Genomic DNA, 14457 nt, shown 5'->3' with positions numbered 1-14457 from the left:
CTGTCCTGCCCTGCCAGCAGGTTGCCGGGTGCCTGGCATGGTGCTGGCCCCTTGAGGCCCTCGCCTGAGGCCCAGAGCACGGGAGGGAAGCGCCACTGACCCCAGTGCCGTCAGGAGGAGAGGGGGGTGGCGTGTCCTGGTTGGAGAAGGGAGCGTGTTGTCCCCATGTGGGCCACCAGTAGCCGCCACCCCAGTCTGTGCCCTCCGTGGGGACAGGGAGACCAAGGCATGTCCCAGGAGGTGAGGACAGCCGACTCAGGGCCGCCTGCTGACCGGGGTGCTCAGGGATGCTCGCTCCTGTCCCAGCTCCTTCCCTCTGGAATTCTCTGGAATCCTCCAGAATTCTCTGCAATCCTCTGGAGTCCGTTGGAATCCCCGGGGAATTTCCAGGCTAGCCTTGGAATCCCCTGCAATCCCACTCCCACAGAAATGCTCGTCACGACTGGCGAGTGAGGAACGAGGCCATGGCATGTGACGGGTCCAGCCTGAGCCCCCGCGTGAGGGTCCTGGCAGTGCCAGTGGGGGCGGGTGGTGGGCTGCTGCCCCTCCCGTCTCCTGACCTGCCCGCTGACCTCTGCTGCCCAGGAAGACGATCTAAGCTCTTTGTTGTTGAACTGATTTTAAAAAAAACGGCTTTTTGTTATTTGGAGGCCTGTGTGCCCTACTCAGGCCCGCACACTCCCGGGACCTCTAGGACCCCCGGGCACCGGAACAGACAAAGGACACGCTCGGGCCGGACCACGACCACTCAGGTGGCCGCACACGCTGCCCAGGCCTCACTGCCCCAGCCCTGTCCCGAGGGCCAGTGGCCAGCAACTGGCTGTGAGCTGGGGGCCAGGGGCTGAGGGGCCCCAGGGAGGGTCCTGCCAGGTGGCCACACGCCATCCCCTCAGCCCCTCGCCATGTCCAGCCACCCCGCCCCGCACCCGGCCTGCCGTCCTGGCTGGGCTGACAGCTGCGTCCTCCCACAGAGAGAAGCCGAGAGCGTGGCCGGGGCCCGGGGCCTCCCGCCCTGGTGCTGCATGCGGAGCCGAGGGGCCCGGCCGGGGGCCAAGGAGAGAAGGTGGGTGGGGCCGGGGGCAGGAGGGGTCTCGGGGTCGCGGCTGCCGGCACTGGCCCGGCTCTGACTTGGGGCAGAGGCCGCATCAGGCAGGGGGAGGGAGAGAGACGGAAGAGGGGAAGGAGAAGGAGGGGGAGGGAAAGGTGGGGAGGGGAAGAGGAAGAGGATGGAACAGGGGCGGGGAGGGAAGGGGAGGGGGAGGAGGAAGAAGAGGAGGAAGAGGAGGGCTTCCTTCTGGACCCCAGTTCCCTTCCGGGCTGAGGCCGCCCTTCGAGAGACCGCGGGGACAGGCTGAGTCACGCCTGGTCTTGTCCGGGGTGACACGTGGCCTCTGCCTGGCTTCGGGTGGCCTTGGGGCTGCCCCAAATCAGCCGCCTTCCTGGGGCCTGTCCCGGCCCACACGGCTGTGCAGATGGAGGGTGGACAGACTGGTCACCTCCCTGGGCTTCTTGGCACTCTGACCGGCTCAGGGTCACCTGGTCCCATGGCCTCTGGCCTGGCCCCGCTGACCTCTGACCTGGCCCTGTGGCCTCTGACCTGGCCCTGCTGACCTCTGACCTGGCCTCGTGGACTCTGACCTGGCCCCGCTGACCTCCAACCTGTCCCCACTGACCTCCGACCTGGCCCCGCTGACCTCCGACCTGGCCCCGCTGACTGCTAACCTGGCCCCGTGGCCTCTGGCCTGGCCCCGCTGATCTCTGACCTGGCCCCGCTGGCCTGAGCTGCCCGGGGCCTCCGTGTGGGTCCCCGAGCTGCGTCCCCGCCTGGCCTGGCACCGTCCTCAGCAGTCTCCCGTCTCTGTTGGAAGGAGCCTTCGTCCATCCTCGTCGCCCGGGAGGACAGTGTGGCCAGAGGCAGCCGGCCCGTGGCCTCCACGCCGGTGCCCGGGTCCCCCTGGTAAGAGCCGGCTGGAGCAGGGAGCCGAGGGGTGGCCTCGGGCTCCGGGAGCTGCCAGGGGACTTGGAGGCCCCCGGCTGTGCGTCCAGCACCCAGGCAGGAGGGGGTGGACGCCAGGGGTAGCAGAAGGAGGAGGGGCGGGTCTCCCGCCGGCCGGGACTGAGGGTCTCTCCCCGCAGGTGCGTGGTGTGGACGGGTGACGACCGCGTCTTCTTCTTCAACCCCACCATGCAGCTGTCGGTCTGGGAGAAGCCCGGGGACCTGCAGCACCGCGGCGACCTCAACCGCATCCTGGAGGACCCGCCCCACAAGCGCAAGCTGGAGGCGACAGCAAGTAACCGGGCGGGAGGGCGGGCGGGCGGGCGGCTACGGGGGTGGGGCTGGCGCTCCCCGTCCCCCGCGCCCCTCCTGGCCACGCCACTCACCCGCTGAGAGCTCCAGGGCGCAGCCCGCCCCTCTGCCCAGCTCTCCCGAGGGCTCCAAGCTGGGCAGGCAAGCCCTGCCCTCTCTGCCCAGCCGTGCTGCTGGGCTGTCCCGCATCCTCCCCTGTGTGTCGCCTGGGCCAGGGGCTGCAGCTCTGTGGCAGGACGAGGGCCCGGGCTCCCCTCCCAGCTCTGCCGGGGCAAGTCCTTCCTGCGCTGACTCAGGCCACACAGGGGTCCCGACTCAGGGCCTGGGGGTGGGCAGGGAGGGACCCGCAGACAGCCGGGTGGCATGGGCAGTCACATGTTCATGGCGTCCAGGCTCCCAGGGTCCACTCAGGCCCCGAGGCAGCTGATCTGGCTCCAAGCCTTGGGGGACCACCGCCCGCGGGTGCCTCTGGCGGGGCAACAGGGATGATGGAGCAGCCACGCCTTCCCCTGGCCAAGAGGGGTGCGTGCCACGTGGGGGGCAGCCCGGGGGCGCAGCGGCCCAACCCCGCACCTGCTTGTCTCGTAGCCGACAGCGAAGCCGACTCTGCTGACGCGGGGGACGCCGCGAGCATGAGGACCAAGAGGAACCGGTAGGTGGGGCGGGGGTCAGAGGTCAGGGTTCATGCGGGGGGTCCCTGGGGCCATGTGTGAGTAGGCCGGTGCCTACTGGGTGCCCCCACCGGGACCCCTTCTGTTTCCTGCCCCCAAGGGGCTCCCTAGAGATCAGATCTCGGCGCAGGGGCAGCTGCGTGGACGCGGAGGCTGGACGGTGAGTGGCCGGGACGGCCTCGGGACAGGCAGTGAGGGCCCCCCCCCCCCCGTGTCCTCCTGGCTGTGGAACACGTGTGTGCAGGCGTGGAACAGGTGCGCGCGTGCATGCATGTGCATGCGTAGAGCCCACATCAGCTCTGCGCGTGACTCACAAGACAAGACGTGGAGCCAGGAAGATGTGGTCATCATGGGGCTCCGGCCACTCTCAGACGGGCTTTGCACTCCGCAGGGAACAGTCTGGCCGGGGTGGCCATAGCTGGCTGCAGTGCCCGTCTGGCCTAGGGTCACCCTCATTGCCTCATCATTGTACCTCCGGGACGTGGACTTGTCCTTGCAGGGCTCTGGGCAGCAGTGGGCGTGGGCCAGGCCCCTGGGCTGCAGGAGCTCCTGGTGTGCTCAGGTTTCCCCCCGCCCTGGGCTCCTGCAGTCTGGCTGGGCAGCGCGTCCATGTGGCTCAGTTGTGCCCTGGACCGTGTGCTGTGTCCCGTCCGTGTTGCGCCCCTTGCGTGGGGCCCAGCCCTGGGAGTGAGCACGGCTCGCCAAGTTCACCTGTTACCTGACGGGTCGTCCCAGCCCAGGGGGCCAGGAGTCGCAGGAACTCAATGTTGATCCCCGCAGAACCCGGGCTCGTGGCCACTGGTCCTGATGACAAACGTCCAGCTCCGTGGGAAGGCAGGACAGAACCCCCCACCGATTGGTCACACGGGCCGTCCCCCACCGAGGGTGGCTGGAAGCGGCGGGCGGGTGTCCTTGTCCTGCCGCCACCCGTGACCCACTGCCACGGCCTCGCCCAGGAGCCAGAGCGAGGGAGGCAGCCTCATGCCAGGCTCAGGATTGAGATGCAGCTGAGGTGGGAGCACGCGGGCAGCAGCGGGTGCTGCCTCTCCCAGTGCTGCCGAGGGCGACGCCTGTACGGGTGGGTCTGCCCGGCGCTGCCTCCCCCCTGGCCGCTCGTCACATCTGGTGTCCACATGGGACGCGGGGACGGTACCCGGTGGGGGTATGAGGGGTCGGGCACCTGCGGGCGTCAGTTCAGGGTCTTGGGCGGGCTGCTCGCTCCTGTCCCCTGGGCTTGGGGCAGCTGGGGCGGCTCCCTCCCGGTGGGCCCGGTGGGAGCGGGGCTCGTCAAGGGGTGACCGACGCGGCCACGGCACCGTGTGTGGGGGGGGCACCCACAGTCCCCCCGCTGCCGCACTCTGGGAGGCACAGGCCTGGCTCTCTGGAAGGGGCCGGGGCCGGCACGGGGTCCTGCCCACCGCTGGGCGGGCCGTGGCCTCAGCCCCGGCAGCGCAGCCCAGCCCAGGCCGCCTCACGTTCCCTCCGAGCGGCTGTTCCCACGCTTCTATTTTTAACGAATGACACAAAGAAATCCTAATTAGACCCTTTGGAATAGGGAACAATTGCGAGGCGCTGGTAATTGTCTTTTTTCAGAGTTCTCATAATCCCCTCAGCAGCCGCGGGTGAGCCCCGGGAATCGACGGGGGAAGGGTGGGGGCGAGCCCCACGCAGGCGCCGGGAGGGTTCGAGGGGCCTTGGGGAGCCCGAACCGAAGGTCAGCCCCATCTCGCCCGCCCGCACCGAGGAACGCTGGGGTGGGACGCCGTGAGGGGCGGGGCCTGCCGGGCCTGTGGCCATGGGGACTCCCATGGGGCGGGCTCCACGCCCCCTCGGACAGCCCAAGTGGAACCCGGTCGGGCAATGGCACGTGCTGGGTGTGCTCGGTAGGGGAGCAACTTCCGCCTGGGAGCCAGGGGCTTGAGCGCTGCTAGTGGGTATAGGGGGCAAGAGCTGTCCTGGTGCCCGGAGCTCTCCAGGGTGCCAGGAGCTGTCCGGGGTGCTGGGAGCTGTCCGGGTGCCAACAGCTGTCTGGGATTCTGGAACTATCCAGCGTGGAGGAGGAGGCATGCACTGTCCAGGGTTCTGGAGCTGTCCAGGCTGCTGTGAAGCGTCCCGTGAGCTGCCGCTGTCCTGGGGCCAGTCCTGCCGGGGGCCGGCTCATCTCCCTGCATCTCCTTCCCCGGCCCCCTGCTTCTCACTGCAGGCCCTGCTGCTCAGGGTTTGGGCCCGTGTGTCCACGTGTTTGGGGTCCTCTCTTGGTGGTCATGCGTGTCATGATCCCTTGGTGCGCTGCTGGCCCCTGGGAGCACTGAGTCACTGCAGGGGCAGGGCGAGTGTCCGCCCGAGGGCTGGAGCCCAGCCCGGCACCGGCTCCCAGGCCGAGGGGCTCGGCGGGGAGTCGGGCTCCAGGCCGGTGTGACTCCGTGTCTTGTGCCCAAAGGACAGACGGCAGAGCCAGCCCCAAGCCTGCAGACGTGGATGGCCCGGACGGGAGCAGCAGGACGCCACCCCAGATCCTCCTGCCGCTGGAGGAGCGGGCGGCCCACTTCCGAGACATGCTCCTGGAGAGAGGGGTGAGCACTAGTGCTCCTTACACAGTGCTCCTGGAGAGGGGCGCGCGTGAGTGCTCCTCCTACAGTGCTCCCAGGGAGGTGAACGCTAGTGCTCCTTCCACGGTATTCCCAGGGAGGGGTGAGCTCAGGGCTGTCTCCTGCAGGTTCCTGCTGGAGTGTAGTGGGTTTTGCTGCCCCTTGGGGGACGTGCCCCTGGGTCCTCTTGACACCCCCATTGTGGCCTTCGCTGCCTCTGGCTGCACTGGTGGAGAGGACAGCGCCGAGTGACTGGGCCCTCCCGTGCTTCCGAGTCCCCACCCTACTCTGGCTCCAGGTCTAATAGTCGCAGTGGGACACAGCCACGTGCGGAAGGGTGGCAGCCCCCGCACTGCACGTGGGCGGAGCAAGCCCGGGGCTCCCTGGGGAGGGTCTTGGGACACTCCCGGCCTGAGCCTCTCTGCTGTTGACCGTCACGGGCGGAGGCCGGGGTGCTTGTGAGGCCACTGGTCTCCCTGTCGCCTGAGGCCAGGGAGGCCACGCTCAGCTTAGCCACCAGCGTGCCAGCGCCATGTGTCTCCATGCCCACGAGACTGGCAGGCACAGGGCTCAGCTGGGTTAGCCTCGGGCCTCCGCGCAGCTGCTGCCCATGGGGACGGGGCGAGTGTGAAAGGGAGGCTGCCGGCCCCGAACACGGGTCCAAGCATGACCCGGCTGTGCGCAGAGGCTGGGGCACACCTGGGGGGCAGGAAGGCCACGTCAGCACCGGCTAGGTCAGCCTCGACAGGGTCAGCACTGACTCAGGCAGCCTGGCCCCGGCACTGCCCGCGGCGTGCTGGCTGGACACTGCCCACGCTGTGCCTGGCCCCCAGCACTGTGTGACAGGGTTGGCCTCTGTCTGCCTCTCAGCCGGGCCGTGCTAGTGACCCGTGACACACTTAGGGACAGTTACGGAGGGGTGCAGGGTGGCAGGAGACGGAGCGTTTGGGGGGCAGGTGGGCAGCCCAGGGCACATGTGGCCGAGCTCATGGCCGGGCAGAGCAGGGGTGGAGTGTGTCCTGGCAGATTGACCCCGAGTTTGGCTCTAAGCCCCCACTTAGAAGGGGCGGGTGTCCCTGAGTGCCGTGCAGGGGGGTCCCCGGTGCAGACACTCGTCACTCCTCTGAACACATGGCAGCCGGACACCAGGTGGCCCCAGGGGTCTGGGCCTGGGCCGGTCCCCCACCCCCTCAGCCCCCGTCCCTGTCTCCCTGCCGCCGGCCTCCCAGGGCCCACACGCTGCCCCGCCCCCCGCTAGGTGTCTGCTTTCTCCACCTGGGAAAAGGAGCTGCACAAAATCGTCTTTGACCCCCGCTACCTGCTCCTGAACTCGGAGGAGCGCCGGCAGGTAAGGGGGCAGGGGCGGGCGGGGATCAGCTGCCCTGCCGCTCCGTCCGGGTCAGCCTGGTGCAGGGGTGCGGCTGCAGCAGTGCGGGCAGGAGCCCGGGTAGCAGATGGGCGTGGAAGTCTCTAGAACACAGGACCCAGGAGGAGGAGGAGGAGGGAGGGGTGATCAAGTGCCCCGCCTGGCCATGGTGGTCCCGGGCAGCGAGTTCCCAGTCGAGACGGGTGACGGATGGACAGACGGACGCCCAGGGCAGGCGTGCCAAGAGCAGCCGAGGTGCGGAGACCCCTGGGGTCCGAGAGGTGCCCTGGGAGCTGGGGGCCACGGACCAGGCCTGCCCTGACCAGAGCAGGAGCTGGTGTGGGTCTGACCGCCTTGTAACCCCGACCCCCTCTGTCTCTGAGCAGGGGGCTGTGCTGCCCGCGGCCAGTCCTGCCCTCCCGCCCGCAGAGCTGTCTTCCCCGAGGTGTTTCCTGCTGTGATCGGGGCCAAGCAGGCCCTGTCCCTGTCCCCAAGTGCCCTCTCCTCAGCCTCAGGAACCACGGGGGGTCGGGGGGGCTTTGGATGCAAGTGAGGCCCATCCCCACCCTTCACTGAGACGTGGGCTGCTGGCCCAGGGCAGGACCTGAGGCACGGTCGCGGCTCTGGGGTCTCAGCACGGGCAGGCCGGGGGGCTTGAGGCAGCCCGGAGAGGGGCCCCGTGCGACCTCTGGGGCCAGGGTTCCTGAGGGGCCTCTCTGGACCTGCTGCCGCCATCAAGTGACCCACCTGCGTCCCCGCGGTCAGGAGCAGCTCAGGGAGGCTGGTTCTCCCCGGGGTCCGGCTCCTGATGCCCCCAGGGCTCGTGTGCTGCCTGGGGTCAGGGGCTCACAGCTGGGCTGGGCAGGGCAGGGTGACTTCTCCTGCCCTCATCCGTGTGTGGCCACACGTGGGCGTGTGTGCGTGTGTACGTGGGCATGGGGTGGGTCATGGGTGTGAGTGCGTGGGCATGTGGGCATGTGGGTGTGGGCATGCACGTGTTTGTGTGTGGGGGAGCACATGTGTGGACTGGTGGGCATGTATGCGTGGGCATGGGTGGATGTGGGTGCATGGGCGTGGGTGCGTGTGTGTGCATGTGTTCGTGAGTGTGTGTACATGGGCGTGGGGTGGACACATGGGTGTGGGTGCTTGTGCACGTGGGCCTGTGTGGTGGGCGTGTATGCGTGCGCATGGGTGGATGTGGGTGCGTGTGCGCGTGTGCATGTGTGTGGCCGACACGCAGCCGCCCGCCCTGCCTGCCTGTCCTAGAACTTCGAGCAGTTCGCCAAGACCAGGCTCAAGGAGGAGCACCGTGAGCGGCGGAGCAAGCTGCTGCTGGCCAGGGAGGGCTTCCGGCGGCTCCTGGAGGAGGCCAAGGTGACGCCCAGGTACGCGGGCGGGCGCCGCCCCCAGCGCCCCACGGGTGCCCCGGGCCAGGCCTCGAGCCCCTGCTGGTGCCATGACGGATTCCGGCCCATTCTGTGATTCCCCGGAGCAGAAACCCGAGGGGAGACGGACCGAGGGCACGGGGGGGGGGGGGGGGGGGGGGGCTGAGTCCCTGACGCCCCGGCACCTTGAGCCCAGCCAGGCGCCATTGGGCTCTGAACACGAACGTTTTTCTCGTAACAGTGACTGGCGGGGAGTGCGGCGGGGAGGGGAGGCGCCGCTGTGCACGCGTCTGGCCTGAGCTCTCCCTGAGCACTGCGGGGTGTGGCCCCCAAACAAAGGAAAGGATTGATTTGGGTGGACTTTCAGGTTGGGCTATTAGTTTCAGCTTTAAATATTTATGCCTTACTCTTTTAATGAGATGCATAAATATGGGGCTTTTAATGGATATGAATTGGTTTTTGCTTTCCCTGAAGATCCAGGTACCTCTGATCAATAATTAATCAATCTGCTTGGTCAGTCATTGGTTCTGAAGGCTCATAAAATGCTCTGAAGGGCAGAGAGGGTCTCCCAGGGAAGCGATCGGCCATGGCTGCTCCGTACAACCTTCTGACCTGGGCTGCGTGAGGGGAAACGGTCCCCAGCTGGTCTCCAGAGCGGATGCTCTCAGAGCTGGACACTGGACCCTGGCCTGTCCTGCAGGGTGCTGGGGGAGGGGGGGGAGGAGCACTGAGTGGGGGTCAAGGCTGAGTCAGGGTCAGGCTGAGTCGGGTCAGGGCTGAGTCAGGGGTCAGAGTTGGAGTCAGGGCTGAGTCAGGGTCAGGGTGAGAGCCACAGGAGACAGCGAGCTGTGACTGTGGCCTGAGCACGGGCATCCCATGAGGCGTGTGTGTGAATCTGCGTCTTGACTTCGAGCGGCCCTGCAGGGCCCGTCCTGTCCCGGGGGAGCACCTGCCTGCGAGGCTCGCACTTCCCCGGCAGGAGGAGACACCCTGCGCCGGAGGACGCCAGCGCGGCTGGGGCAGCTGCAGGGGCCGAGGCCGCGTGGACTGAGCTGCCCGTTGTGTGGGGTGGCAGGGACAGCGGGAAGGGCACAGTGTGTGTGGAGCGTGCCCTGTCTTGGGGGTCAGCGGGCACCTGGGGAGTAGGTGGGCAGGGAGGCCCCCCCCCATTGTAGACCCCGGCTGCCATCGGGTGGTCTCAGGGCCCGGGTTCTTTTCCAGGACCACGTTTAAGGAGTTCGCCGAGAAGTATGGCCGGGACCAGAGGTTCCGACTGGTCCAAAAGCGGAAGGACCAGGAGCACTTCTTCAACCAATTCATTCTCGCCCTGAAGAAACGGGACAAGGAGAACCGCCTGCGGCTCCGGAGAATGCGATGAGCCCGCGGGGGCCGCAGGGCGGGCCGGGGCTTGGGGGCAGTGGGCAGGGGGGCTCTCAGGGGCCGCAGGGCGGGCCAGGCTCGGGGGCAGCGGGCCGGGGCCCTCCCCGAGGATTCGTGTTTCATATTGAAGCTCTTTTGTACGACGTTTGAAGTCTGATGCGTTCCTGGTCGCCAGGGCCCGTGGGTCCTGTCCAAGCCGTGCGGGTCACGTGTGGCACGTGCCAGAGAGAAGCACACGCGTGCCGGGGGGCCCGAGCGGGGCGTCCTCGCCGCCCGGAGCCGCGTGTCCTGCGCCCTCCTCCGTCTGTGTCCCTCCTGGTCCGTCCGTGTCCTCGTGGTAGCAGTGGGCGGCCCTCACCCGCTCCATGGCCCGAGAAGGGCCCAAGGCCGAGGCCTCCCGCAGAGAAGAGTAATTTTGTACAAATCCATCATTCGACAGTTTCAGTTATTTTTACTGTATGCCCAGAGTTTGCATGAGATTTTTCTCATCATCTTTGTATAAAAAATTTTTAATTTTTTTTAAATTAAATATTTTAAACCAGCGTGTCTCGTGGTGAAACTTTACTGCCGGGGCCCCAGAACCTCGGCAGTGGTGGCCTGGCCAGTCATCGCTGGCCCCGTGGGCATTGCAGCCCGCCTGTCCACAGCCCCAGGCGCCTCTGTGCCCTCCAGCTCCCCAGAGGCCAGTGGCCACGTGATGGTCTCCTGTCCTCGGACGCTCTCTGGGAACTGTCCCCACTCGCGAATCTGGTGGGTGGCCACGTCTCAGCCCCTGGAGGCCACGGATCACACGGGCTGCAGCGTGGAGCTGACACGTGGGGGCACCCCTCCCCCGCCATGAGCCATGAGACACTGGGACTCAGTGTCGTGCGGACCCTGATTGGCCGCAAGGACAAACCACGTGGCTGGGAGGGGTAGGCAGGGGTGTGGCGTGTGGGGGTCGCCGTGGGGGGGGCGTCTCTGTTCTGCACACTAATCAGGAACGCAGCCTGCAGGCACACACACACACACACACACACACACGCGTCGCGTGTGCAGACCTGAAGCCACAGGACACACCGTGAGCTTTAACTGGGCCCCATCTGGGCCCACGCTCCCCTCAGCCCCCTGTGAAAGCCGACAACCCAGCTCCCGAGACCCCCACACTGAGACCCCCACAGTGCGTCACGCACCCTGAGCTACAGGCCCGGTCACACCACCATGGTCAGTGGCACTGACGCGGGTACTGCCCGCACAGGTGCTGGGGCCGTTGCTGGCAGCAGGGCGGCCCATGCATAGACCCCCTTGCCCCTCCCCTGGGGCTCCCTCCACACGTCCTGCTGGCCTTGGACCCCTTCCCCGACGCACTGGGCAGCCCCAGCACCCTCCTCGCTTGGCTCTCGCACCCCTGCAGAGGCCCTGCTTCCAGCAACAGGAACCACTCAGCCGTTTGTCTCCAGAAAACAGACCAGTTCCATCCGAGTCGGTGCTGCAGGAAGGCCACGTGGGCCTGAGACACAGCAGCTGAGAACGTGGAACCCGGCCCAGAGCCAGGCCCGCTGCCCTGCCCGTGGCTGGGGACCTGCAGGGATCCCGTCTCGGCTCACGATCCTGTCTTGTTTCTAAGTCTTTCTCCCTCTCTCTCCCCCTCTCCCTCTCTCCCTCCCCAGATAGTGGTCTTGGGGGTGGTGTTCGTTCGGTTTAAATTAGTTTTTCCCAAATCAGTCGTCCTGGGAGTGGCTCATTCCCCATATGTGTCCAGGGGAAGCAGCCACGGCTGACCACGTGGCCCAGGTCAACAAGGACAGAAAAGGTGCCACTCAGTGCCCATCTCCGGGAGCTGCCCGCTTGCCTCGTCACGGAGAGGGAAATGCCTTGGGAGCTCTCGCACCCATACTCAGCCCCTCTGCTGCTGGGTGGGCCCTGTGGGACGTGGCGAGGAGCCACGTGGACCCTCACCTGCTGCTGCCCACGCGGCCTCACACTGAGACAAGTGTCGTGAGCTCGGGACTGCGCAGAGGTGGGACACGTTGGCGCGGACAAGAGCTCCTGGGTGGCTGGACAGGGGCTGCATGCGGGGACCCGGCTCCACGCCGACACCCCTGGGCGTGCCCCTCAGTGCTGCCAGGCGAGATCCCGAACCAAAGGAAATGAAAACACAGTAAAGCCACATCGATCAGACAGCGGCATCCACGTGAAACCCTCCAGATTCCTCGTTTTGAAGAATATTCAGGTAGCAAGAAAAACGTCCTTTGGAAATGAAACGGACGCGCCGGCACCCGGACCAGCGGGTGATTTATGAATCTCTGGAGCGAGGACGAGTGGGGGGCGGCGGGAGCGGCTGGCGGCGGAGCCCGGGGGAGGGGGGGAGAACCAGCCTCCGACAGGCCCCGCGTGCGTCCCCGAGCGCGAGTCAGCGTGCGGAATGCCTCTGGGTGTGGAGGTGTTTTAATTCAACTCTCCATCGCTAGGAAAATCACACTCTGATCTGTTTTCCACGAGGCAGACACGAACAGGCCACGAAGCGTGTCCCCCCCTGCGGGCGCCTTCCCGGAAGCAAGTAATGCTCCTTCCCACGGCAGTAAGCTCCAACCAGTGTGGATTAAGGTCCCTTGGAAAAGAAAGACCTTCAGCTTCAAGACTGTCTGTCCACCGGGGGCCTGCACTGGAGGGCGGGTGGGCTGCACTTGCTTCTGGCTTCCCTCTGCTCAGAGGCAGAGTGTCTCCCTTCTGGCAGGAGCTGTGCCCCCTGGGATTATCCCCACAGAAGCTGTGCCCCCTGGGATTATCCCCACGGAGGCCGTGCTCTCCAGGACGCTCACTCTGGCTCTGTTATGCACAGATGTGTGTGGGCCTCATTTCAGTCTAGCTCATGACTTGAGAGAGAACTGAGAGCTTAATCATTCGTGATTTACCAGAAATGACAGTGAACAAGAACCCAATTTCCAATGCATTTTGAATAAATAACATTTGTGTGAATAAGTCATGTGGCTGGTCTTTGTCTCTGCCTAGGGTGGGAACTTCTGAGTGCCGCGACTTCCCGATGGCAGAGCCCCGGCACAAGCCTCGGTGTCGTGGGCAGGCTGCGGGCCGAGGCCGTGCGCTGGACCGGCCAGTCCAACTCAAGGACAAATGTCTGCGGGTGACATCACGTCACACCCGCGCCCACTTCCCACACTTGGTGCTCAGGACTGCGGGACTCTCTGGTGGTGGCGGCTCTGTGGGAATCGGCGGCCCGGTTCCCACATGCGATCCGGGGATCGGAGGCTGCGTAAGGGTCCCACCACGCTGCAGAATAAGGTGGAGGGGGGGATGCTCTGGGGATTCCCGAGCAGGGCCAGGCGTGGAGCAGGCACAGGGGGCGGGCCGAGGGCTGTGGGCACGGGGGGGGGGGGGCTGCAGGGATGCCACTCAGGGACGTCTGAGCCCACCTTGCCCATGGGACCACTCGCCCAGTCAGCATTCCCACCAGCAGTGAGTGAGAGCCCCTTCCCCTGACATCTGCACCAGCACTGACGGTTCTTGTTATTTTGATGTGTGCCAGTCTTTGTGGTGTGAGGTGACATCTCGTTGTTTTGATTTGCATCTCCCTGAGGATTAGTGATGTAGAGTATATTTTCATGTGCCTTTGACCATTTGAATTTCTTTTTCTGAGCAAGTTTCTGTTCATTTCTTCTCCCCAATTTCTGATGGGATTGGATGTGTTTTCAACCAGTGCCTTATATATCTTTGATGTTATTCCCTTACCAGCTGGGTGTTGGGTGAATAGTTTCCCCATTCCTTGGGCTGTCTTTGTGTCTTGGTCACCGTTTCCTTTGAGATGCAGAAGCTCACAGTTCCACGTGGTCCCATTCGTTTATCTCTTCCGCTTGCTGGGTCAGTGCTGTTTCATTCTTGAAGATCCTTTGGTCTCCATGTCAGTTCACGGCAACACTAGTCACAGTCACCAGAATCTGGAGACAACCCTCGTGCCCAAGAACAGACGACTGGATAAAGCCACTATGGTACATCTACGCAATGGAATGTCACAAGCCACAAGGAAACATGAAGTCATGGAATTTGCAGAGATGGAGAGTATCGTGCTGAGTGAAATGCGTCAGGAGGAGGCAGATACAGAATGACGGCACTCATTTATGAAATCTAGAAAACACAGCATGGGATTAGTACCCAAGGACAGTAGACATGAGGGCCTGGAGAATTAGTCCACGGTAGGAAGCTTGACACAAGTGGGGGGCGGTGGGGAGGGGAGCGCAGCTGTTGTAGAGAAGGGACCACCGTGACTGTGATAGTTGGAAGTGATCACTCCGGACAGGAACTGAATGCTGAGAGGAGGCAAAGGGACACCCTGACCTCTCGGTACCTGTAGTGCAAACCATAATGCCTAAAAGGAGAGAGAGAGAGAGAGAGAGAGAGAGAGAGAGAGAGAGAGAGAGAGAGAGAGAGAGAGAGAGAGAGAGAGAGAGAGAGAGAAAAGAATAGAGGGAAAAAGGGAGGAGAGAGGGAGGGAGGGAGGGGGAAGAAGGGAAGGAGAGAGCTGTGCCCGCAGCCTGGGCGGGTGTTGTGTCTGGAGGGAATCTGGGGGCAGTCCTGGTGGGAAACTACAGGATGTGGGCGGGGGTTGCAACATTGTATGGCGAGCCCTGATCATGAACAGCTTTGTAACTATGTATCTCACAGCCACTCAGTAAACAACAGTAGAGAAACAATCGAGCCTGGAGAAATACAGTGGCACTGCCGAGCTGGTGCCGGGGTTGCCTCCCGCCACCAACTGCCAAACTGG

The 14457-nt window shown here is 64.9% G+C and overlaps 1 protein-coding gene across 1 annotated transcript in view; it reads left to right on the top strand.

The window, feature by feature from the left end:
- TCERG1L (transcription elongation regulator 1 like) overlaps positions 1-9719 on the top strand; it is a 49920-nt gene extending 40201 nt beyond the window's left edge. Inside the window, exons 5-12 of the mRNA XM_056106708.1 lie at positions 972-1063; positions 1869-1957; positions 2137-2291; positions 2897-2960; positions 5420-5552; positions 6826-6915; positions 8200-8318; positions 9540-9719. Of these exons, the coding sequence (XP_055962683.1) occupies positions 972-1063; positions 1869-1957; positions 2137-2291; positions 2897-2960; positions 5420-5552; positions 6826-6915; positions 8200-8318; positions 9540-9696 (899 nt within the window). The 3' untranslated portion in view covers positions 9697-9719. The remainder of the gene's footprint in view (positions 1-971; positions 1064-1868; positions 1958-2136; positions 2292-2896; positions 2961-5419; positions 5553-6825; positions 6916-8199; positions 8319-9539) is intronic.
- Positions 9720-14457: the final 4738 nt, after the last annotated feature.

The sequence above is a fragment of the Sorex fumeus genome, unplaced genomic scaffold, assembly GCF_029834395.1.
Source record: "Sorex fumeus unplaced genomic scaffold, SorFum_2.1 ptg000142l, whole genome shotgun sequence".
NCBI lineage: Eukaryota > Metazoa > Chordata > Mammalia > Eulipotyphla > Soricidae > Sorex > Sorex fumeus.
The sequence above is the reverse complement of the archived record's forward strand: the minus strand, read 5'-3'. Positions and strand labels throughout refer to the sequence as shown.